Genomic DNA, 9,656 nt, shown 5'->3' on the forward strand with positions numbered 1-9,656 from the left:
GCACTTGGCTGGGCCGGGCCCGGGGCAGTGCGGAGGGTGGGTTTTTGGAGGGAACAGTTGCTGACTGTTGTGCTGCAGGGGCAGGTTGCGATCTCCGTGGAGGCCCGAGCTGGACCTGTGCGGCAGGTTCGGGGAGATTTTGGAGGTGGGCTGGCCTGAGGTCTGCAACTCCCCCAGGACCTGCGAGTGGCTCATGGGTGGACTCTTGTTGGCGTGCATCAGTATTTCACGTAGTGTTCTAGATCCTGCTGCTGCTTCACAGACCCTGGTGACGGCGCTAATGTAAAGCCCCCTCCTGCCTGAGCCTGTCCCCAGGCCTGTAGCAGCCACTGGCACACTGTGGTCATAGTAGCTGACTCCCCTCAAATTCAGCTCCTGTCCCAGGCTCTTGTAACAGCTATGTGTGCCTAGTGGTGTGCAAAAGTATTACCTTGGTGCATTGGTGTTTCTGATGTTCATGAAGTTAATTACAAAACTACAGTGAGGAGTATGGTTCTTAAAGCTCTATTGCTGACACATAAAGCTTTGGCACGAAAGATACAGTAAAAGCATACATGTATGTTGCTGACTCTTGTTTGTTACTGCTCTGTCAGACTGACTGTCACAGGGATACAGCAGAGAAAAAATGCTTTGTAGACAACAGAAATTGCTCGTCAACAGTAGGGACTAGTGTCTGTGCAGAATTCATAGCAAAACGTAAATGCCATCATCTCTTATATGAGGTGTGAAAGTGAAAAGAGTCCCTGTCTTTTGCTACTTTACTTAATCAATATTAGTATATGCAAGTGTTACATTAGCAGCAGGGTTTTAAAAATTTTTTACCATAGATGTGAGTCATCAGGTGATCTGTAATTCTTACCAGGACTACTTCTGTGCATATATTCTGTCTAATAAGGCTTTTAGCTGCGCATGTTGGTCCCTCTGTGTCTTTATTTTTCATCTCTTAGAACAGTTTTTCTTCTACAGCACATTCTTGTCATATGCTTGATCCTCTTAGCTGAGTACTACTTTCTTATTCAATCCTTGGAAAGGAACTTGCTGCAAGTGGTCATCAGCAAGAACTTGGCTTCGTAGCCCGTGCACCCCGTCAGCTAACTTCTACAGACTGTGCCTTTACATGTGTTGCTGAGAGCTGGTAGTTTCCACGGGGTCTTTCACCTTGGCTGACTGGCTGTGGCAATGTGTAAGTTAGAATTACATTGCCTAGAGTTGGTAAAGCCATTGCCATCCTGGACAGTTTCAGTGATTTTGGCTAAGCTCTCTAGAACTGGACTGTAGCCTAGCATTCAGGAAGAGGCAGGGTAGGTTATTCAGACTGTCGCAGTTTTTCTTCAGGGAAGTAATTTGTTTGGCTTGCGCTACTGAATGGTTGCATTGCACTGAGTTACAGCAAGTGCATAGGAAAAAGAGTGAGTGAGAAAGGATTTCCATCTGTCTTATGTTGGTTTTGTTTGTTTTTAAATGACAGATGCTTTCTTTACCTGTCGAAAGAATGTGCTTCTGGCGAAGAGCCCGTCCACCCAGATAGGAGGCGTCTTTGCTGCGACCAGAGGAAGGTTGATCCCAGAAGAGCAAGAAGCCCTTCTTCAGCAGTGGCTGGAGGAAGGAGCAGGGAATTTGCCAGCCAGTGAGAGTACTCCAGCAGTGGGGAAAGTATCAGTTACGCTCACTAGTGACTGGTTAGAAGGTTCGGAGCTATTGATGACTAGCCTTAGTGACCTGAATTCAGCTCCAGAAGTCAGCCGGTGTGCTGGTCAGCAGCTCACAGAGCTACACACCTTGGCTTCTTCAGAACGGCAAGACCATGCAGTGACTGAACTGACAACATTACCAGCAGAGGAACCAGTGGCTGTAGCAGGCAGTGCCCATTGGGCAGCTGTGGTGCCGCAGACGGATCACCAGATATCTGGCTGTGCCGCTACCAATGTAGAAGTGCAGAATGAAGACCCAGCTGTGCTGGCCTGGAGTTTAGCAGGTGATGCAGAGACAGTGCCAACGGAGCCGCCAGCCTGGCCCATTCAGGCTACAGTACAATTTTGTCCTCCCCTGACAGAGGTACCCTACCATGGTCAGTAGTAGCAGCTCTGAATGTAATGTTCAGTTTGGGATTTGCATTTGTAGTGAATGTGGTCAGGTTATTGTGTCTGGGCTTGACATTGATTGTCCATGCAGAATTGACGGGATCTGCTAGTGAAAACTGTAAAGTGAGTTTTTGCTGAGAGAGGGTGGTCACAGCTGATAGTCTCTGTGCTATTAGACTGTCTGGTCTGGACATCAAACAGGATCTGTTTGCAATAACACACGGCTTTATAATATAAAATGCACCCAAAGTCTGATCAGGTGTTTCAGTATGGTTGACTCTGGTCTTCTGCGGTGCCATCCCCATTGACAACTATCCAAAGGTATCCAAAAAGAGCACCTGAAAACCAGAGTGGGTGAGGGTTTGCTCAGAGGCTACAACACCCTAACTTAGGGTGGGAGAATGGCTGTTTTCTGGGTCCTAGGGGAACAAAAGTATCGGCAGGGCACCCAGCACAGCTGTAATTTGGCTTTTTGTCTCTTGCATATAGAGATTTTATGGAGAGACTGGGAGGATCTTTCTCTCCAGCCCTGTGTGCTAGAGCAGGTCTCGAAAAACACTCCTCTCTTTGAATTTCGAGTCATGTCTTACAACATCCTTGCCCAGGACCTGGTGGAGCAGGGCCTTGATCTCTATCTACACTGTCATCCAGACATCCTGAACTGGAACTACCGCCTTCCAAACCTTTTGCAGGAGATCCAGCACTGGGATCCTGATGTGAGTATGACTGAGCCCTTCCCACGTCAGTGTCACCAGAATTTGAATTCCTTGTTTGATCTAACAGCACTAACAAAAAAAAAAAAGGCAGGGGGGAAAGTCCTAGGAAGATACTACCTGCTTGGTAGCTGAACATGGATTCCCCTGAGAGTGTTTGAGGCCTTGTGCATATGTTTTTTTGGTGTCTGTCTTGCTTTGATTATGTTACTGTAGAAACTAGCCCTACTGGGATAGCAGGGCTTCTTTTAACAGCAGAAGTAGAGGAAGAAGAGATAATGTGTGTTTGAGGAGGAAAGGACGAGGTTTATAAGGCAGCACAGGAGGGGAAGCCTACATAGAAGAAGACTTCATGGCTTTCTCCATTCCTTGAGTCCTCTGTGTGATGATGGATCTTCTGCCTCATCACTAGAAAACTGAATGATAAGCTAATGTAATCCAGAAAGTTAGTGCCCTTGTATCTGGGAAATACAGGACAGAGTTGCAGTGATGACCGTTCTGGTTGCAGGGTTGGTGTGTGAGTGCACTTTTCTGCTTTCTTCCTTCCCCAAAACAAGGTAACTAGCAAATACTGGTGGAGCGAGTGAGGTCTCTGCCTTCCTTCCAGGTTCTGTGTCTTCAGGAGGTGCAAGAGAACCATTACTGGGAGCAGCTGGAACCGATGTTCAAAGAGATGGGTATGTCCTGCTTTTGTGTGTCTGTACCTCTGTCTCATGGGACTGGCCAAGCAGTGCTTCCTGCTTAATGTCGTGAAAGCACTCAGTCTTGAGAAAGCTCTTCCTGTTTGTCAGGTGGCTGCTGGCCCTACTTCTGAACTGTCTGCCTAGACCTTTACCCTTTCTTTTGTAGTTGATCTTTCTCAGTGTTGACAGATCAGAGTAACAAAACTGAGAGGGTTGTAGAAGGACAAGGAGAGAGAAAATACCCTCAGTGATAAATGGTAAACTGTGATTATTGGAATAGAATTGGGTATAATGCTGTACCCAGATGTTGTAGGAACCTCTTCTGCTACAGACTTGCTGAACTCCCCAGCTGATGGGGGAGCCTGAGGTAGTGGCTGGATAAAACTTCTAATGGGTGATGGTTTATTTTCAGGCTTTGCGTGCTTCTATAAACGGAGAACTGGGACAAAGACAGATGGCTGTGCAGTATGCTATAAACACAGCAGGTTCCAGCTGATTAGCCTCAGCCCTGTCGAATACTTCCGGCCTGGCCTGGATGTCCTCAGTCGGGATAACGTGGGCTTGGTGCTACTGCTACAGCCTCTACTCCCAGAGGGCCTAGATCTGAAGGCAGTCAGTCCTTTGTGTGTGGCCAACACTCATGTGTTGTTCAATCCCCGGCGGGGAGATATCAAACTGGCCCAGATGGCCTTGCTCCTAGCAGAGATCGACAAGGTTGCAAAAACTTCTGAAGGTGGCTACTATCCTGTCATCTTGTGTGGAGATCTGAACTCTGTACCTGATTCTCCGCTCTACAAATTTATCCGGAATGGTGAGCTTTCCTACCGTGGGATGCCAGCCTGGAAGGTAGGTACCAGCCAGAACTGGGATTGAGTAGCTCTTTACTGCATGCTGCTGGAGAAATGCATGGCTGCATTCTTTCTCTCATGAGGGAATAGTCTGAATATTGAATTCAGTTGTTCAGCAGTCTCTCCCAGTGCCTCCAGCACTGCTGGGGAAAGAAGCAGACAAGTGTGTGCACGTTTTTTCCACCACTGCTCTTTTGATTTCTCTTGAGGCAGACCAGTGATAACAGACCACTTGATTTCAGGTCCTGGTTCTCCCTTGCTGTGGGATTTTTGTGCCTGGGTAACTGGAAGTATAGAGGAGTACAGCTCCACCAAGACTTACTGAAATTTTATGTAGATGTTTGGTCTTAAAATAGTTTGAAATGGGCACCTATACTAGAGTCTCTTGTGGTTACCTGTTACTGTGTATCTGTGATCAAATGCATTGTTGGCTTTCAAGCAAAATCATCTGTTCAATAATAGATGCCTGCAAAGTATCTTGTCAGGTGACTTTTTAATTGTATCCATACCTCACAGCTGAAGGTTTATTATATCTGCACAATATTCTGAATAGCTTAGTCCATGCCTTTCCATGAGGATATTCTCCTATTTTGCTCTTAGCAAGTGTATGTACATACATTGTCTATATCTTGCAAAAGTTCTACTCTGTGGTGGTGTTCTTTCCTCTCAGTTTCTGACCTCCTTGCAGGTGTCTGGTCAGGAAGACTTCTCCCGACAGTTGTATCAACGGAAACTGCTGGCCCCCCTGTGGCCAAGCTCACTGGGTGTAACAGACAACTGCCAATATGTCACCCTGTGCCACCCAAAGAAATTAGGTGAGCTCCAATGTGCATTGAGAACATGAGTTTGCTGAGAATGGACAGTCTGTGGGCCTTGCTGTCTGTCTGAGTAGCTTGGGCATGTGTTGCATGAAGCACTCAACAAAGATTCTCTTATCTCCATTTCCTTGGTATGTGCATTAAATTTAATTTTTCTGGGGTCTATTGCTGTAGCCCAATTTCTGCCATTTTCTTTCTCTAGTTAGGAGCTGAATGTTCCCCTAGCAGTAGACATTGCTCTAAGTGTCTCTTTCATATTCCCAGATTTATGCTTTTGTACAGTTGTAAGTAATTTTCAGCTGCAGGTGTTTGTGTTTTGGGCAGTATTTGCACTCCACTATTAGGAAGTCATTCCTAAGAGCCCAGTTATAATCATGACTGTTCTCTAATGTCCTTAAAGAAGATTAAAAAAACCCAAAGGAGCCCACACTAAATAGCTTTTGTTGGAATCTTGAATGCAGAACTTGTATTCAACTTGATCTCCAGAACTGTTTTTTCTTTTTCAGTGGACATTTCCTTGAGTTGCACCCTAACTGGTCTGCTTAAAGTCCCTTGAACACGTGGTGTCTTGGAGGGGATATTCTTAATTTGTTTCATTACAGTGCTGACCGTGACTGTTGCATTAGCTGAAGGGATAGCAATAACTGTGCTCTATTCTTCTACATTTACACATCTATTCTGTTCTACCTTTAAGTTATTGATTCCCATTCTCATGGTATCAGAGTGGTTGGACACAAAAGCCTCTCTCAAACTAAGGAGGTTTAAGAGCTCTAAAGAGTATGCAGATGTTCCCTGTAGATGTGACTTTGCTGCAGTTATTTTCTTTTAAGTTGTCATTTTCTCTGCAGGCAGACGTAAGTACAGCCGGGACTTCCTGCTCCAGTTTCGTTTTTGTGATGTTGCCTGTGAACGACCACCACAGCTGGTCCTCTTGGAAGGTGTGACAGATGCTAAACCAGGTATTAATGGAAGATTTTTCAGCTTGTGATTCTTCTAGCTCGATTTTGAGGAAAACATGGAGTGGAGGTAATGCCAGGTGAGAAGAAGGAAGGCAGAATGCTGTCTTCTGTGGCTGTGTGATTACTAATGGATTCCATGAGAGCTCAGAGGGGTACTATGTCGCCACCCTCAGAGACGCTGACTGTATTCCTTGAGATGCACTGAGCTTCAGCCTCTTTTGGAGGTTGTTTTATATAAAGTGAAATATATATCTGTTTTGGTTTTTCTGCTTTGAGATTTTTGGTGGGGGAGAACAAACCTGAAGACTGTCGTGTCACAATGGCCACAATATAGATGTCTCGGGATGCTGGTACCCAGTAGACACTACCTCACCACTGGGCCTTGTGGCACGGCTGGTTCTGTTCTCTCCGTTTCTGTTCTGCCTTTCTAGACACCCTTTGAGTAAGCTGTAGACTGAGGCAAATGAACTTTCTTTGAGAGCAAATGTTGAAGTACTCTGAGCTTTGATAATATTAAATGCTTTAAGGACATGTCCTTAGCAGGACAGAATATGACTTCTCAGTTGTTTGCAGTGATGTGCTCTCAAGATGTTCCAGTTAGTCTTAGAGCTGGGGTTTCCTTTGAATATTTTCCTTAAGGTGCCTGTGATTGGAAGCTATCTGCTCATCTTAGGCAAAAAGATTCTTTTGTTGTCAGGAGAAGCTTCTCAGACTTGGGATGAGCAGCCTGTTCCAGGATCTGTGTAGGTCTGGCCGGAATCTCTTTGCTCCTTTGCAGACCACCCTGCACACTGGCCCAAACCTGCTGCCATGGTGAAAGACCCTGATCCCCAGCCATCTGTCCCAAGGTAAATTGGTGCACCTTCAGTGGCCCCACTCTTCAAGCCCAGTCTTGCTTGCCTGAGCACTGAAAATCTGGCTGAAGTAAAGACTGGAATAGATGTGATGGTGAAACAGAGTAAGGAGGGCTATCTGGAAGAGTGAGATCCACCCAAGCTTGTCCCAGCAGCTGGGTGATGTTCTCTCAGCATTGTGTTGGTGAGGTCAGGGTTGAAGGGCATAGACAGGGCTGGGTATTGGAGACAAATTAAGTTCATAGTCTGCTTTGTCTTTGGTGTAAGTGGAGTGAATAGTTCTGAAAGACTGACATGTATGTGTTCACAAAGTAGAAATAGTTTGGACCGTTGCATCAGCAAGTGAGCATCCAACTTCAGCTGTGACTGCAGTACTGAACATTGCATCATCCTCTTTCCTTCCTTGCTCAACGCTGGCTGTTCACGTGCAGGTCTTCAGGTGTTATCCAGCATGGCCTCAACCTGACCTCTGTCTACAGCCACTTCCTGCCACAGAGGGGACGCCCGGAGGTCACAACGATGCCCATGGGGCTTGGAGCCACCGTTGATTATATCTTCTACTCAGCAGAGCCTGTGGAGAATGGGAACAGGGAGGGTGAGTGTGGCAGTGTGGGAGATGGGAGAGGGCTGTGGGGCATGCTGGAATGCAGTTTGGTGTTGGGCAGTGCATTTCGTTAAGCTGGGGTGGATCTACAGGGTGTGACTTTGACTGAAGCTGTGCACAAAGTGGAAGCAGTATTTGCTGGGATATCATGAGAAGACACTGTTTATCTTTGCTGTGGAGAGACTTAAGCTGCTTAGTTTAGGTTCACGTAGGCTTTTGAGGAAGCTAGGACAGGATGGATTCTGTTATTTTGTGTAAGTATCTTGTGCTCCTGATAACAGGCAGTGCCGGGTCTTAAGTTCCAGGCTTGGACTTCTGGTCTGACTGAGATCACACACTGGCCTTAGAAGGTGGTGACTCTGGGTATCTTACAATGGCACCATCTCTCTGCTACCTGAAACAGGAGTTAGGTTGATGAAATACTGCATGTTAATGCATCCAGGAACTGTCTTTGAGCTGGTTTGGATCATGTCAGAATCAACTTTGGGGAGGAGGTTAGGAATGAAGGGATTAATTCCTCCTCAGGGGAGAATCTGAAGCTATTGCTTGGAGTTAGTACCAAGACATGAACTTGCCATGTAAGCAACTGCCTGGCAAATTTAGTATATACTTGATTCCCGAGCCTGGAAATACATGAAACCACTGAACAGCAGTATTATAGTATGCTCACTGCTTTCACATCTAGGCTCAAAGGTGCATCTAGTGTTTGCAGAGGCTGTCTTCGTTCATCAAGAATTAGGAAAGCATTGACAAGCATCCCTCTGTGAGTGTATAGAGTTAATGTACAGCACCAGTCTCTGTCTGATGTTTCTTTCCATTTTCTTTGTCAGGTCGCAGGCTGTACCAGGATGGAGCCCTGAAACTGCTTGGCCGCCTTTCCCTTCTCTCTGAAGATGTCCTGTTGCTGGCAAATGGCTTACCAAATCCTTTTTGTTCATCTGATCACCTCTGCCTGCTGGCTAGCTTTGGCTTGGAGATCTCCAGCCTCAGAGAGGGTTAGTGTTGGTTCCCTTTCCCTAAAGAAGAGCTGTTCTGAATACAGCAGTTGAGGCTCTGGATTGCACAACCTGCTTGCAAGAAAATTCTTTTCCTTGTCATGCTCTAAAAGTCCCTTACTCTCTTCACACCCTTACAAAAAGCAGGGATGGGAGAGTTGGAGTGCTTTTTGCATTGGTATTTTGTGGATCTCTGCAAACTTGAGGTGTGTTCCCAGTGAGCTTCCAGTTGTATTCAGGCATTACCATCTCTTAAAGGGATCCTTGTTCCACTGCTTTGCTTAGCAGATGTTTTAGTGCTGTGGTAACCAACCTAGCTCCATGTTTATTTGTTGCTGCGTGAGATCTTCAAGGAGCTGGGAAAGAGAGGGGCAATGCTGCCTGCTTCTGCTCAGTTACTTGTGGAAAAGCAGCAGGGGATATATACATCAATATTCTTTCACACCAGAACAATGGTTCTTCTAATTTTTGAGTGATAGTTTATGAAGTATGGTCCTTCCAGGACTAGTCATGTTGCCTTCAAGAGCAGTGGCTCTGCTAACTGCTTGGAAGTGGCTGTTAGTTAATGTGCAAGGGCTGCCTTGCAAGCAGAAGGGTTTGTGTAGTTGAAGTTTCTACAAGAAGCTGCCTGCTGTGAGTAATGGACCAGGGAATGGGATTGCCAGGACTGGAGCCAGGGATTCTATAGAGCAAGCTGCAGGAGCTCTAGAACTTTAGCAAAAGCCTAGAGGCCTTGGGGAAGGCTCCCTTCCTTTCTAGCAGTCTCAGAATGATACCTAGCTTGTCACTTTTAGGAAAAATATTTATGATCCTTTCAGTGAATATTGGGTGGAAACCGTAAGGCAAGAACACTATAGCTCTGTGCGGTCCCAAAAGAGAGATGAAAATGGAAGGCATGTGAGAGGCAGCAGAGCCATCAGATGAAAGAGCTGATACTTGTCACTTGCCCTAATCTTCCCTGTGCCCTCCCTATTCCATTCAGCCTGCCAGGGGTCAGATAGCCAACCTGTAGCATCCTCCTGTGCCAGGCTGAAGTTCATGCTACTGCCTTCTGCAGCCAGCCGTGTTTAGATAGGTGGAAGCTGTGGGACTGACTCCTGT

At 46.3% G+C, this 9,656-nt stretch overlaps 1 protein-coding gene across 1 annotated transcript; it reads left to right on the forward strand.

Moving 5' to 3' along the window:
• Window positions 1-78: 78 nt before the first annotated feature.
• On the forward strand, window positions 79-8,713 carry ANGEL1 (angel homolog 1 (Drosophila); the record flags this gene model as incomplete). Its single annotated transcript, XM_010079194.1, has 10 exons — window positions 79-145; window positions 1,469-2,068; window positions 2,571-2,797; window positions 3,402-3,471; window positions 3,890-4,323; window positions 5,014-5,140; window positions 5,992-6,102; window positions 6,881-6,950; window positions 7,436-7,551; window positions 8,391-8,713. Coding segments are annotated over 10 exons (1,992 nt in total), but the record flags the coding sequence as incomplete, so codon positions are not given.
• Between the last annotated feature and the right edge of the window lie 943 nt (window positions 8,714-9,656).

Source organism: Pterocles gutturalis, unplaced genomic scaffold, assembly GCF_000699245.1.
Source record: "Pterocles gutturalis isolate BGI_N339 unplaced genomic scaffold, ASM69924v1 scaffold41508, whole genome shotgun sequence".
Taxonomy (NCBI): Eukaryota; Metazoa; Chordata; class Aves; order Pterocliformes; family Pteroclidae; genus Pterocles; species Pterocles gutturalis.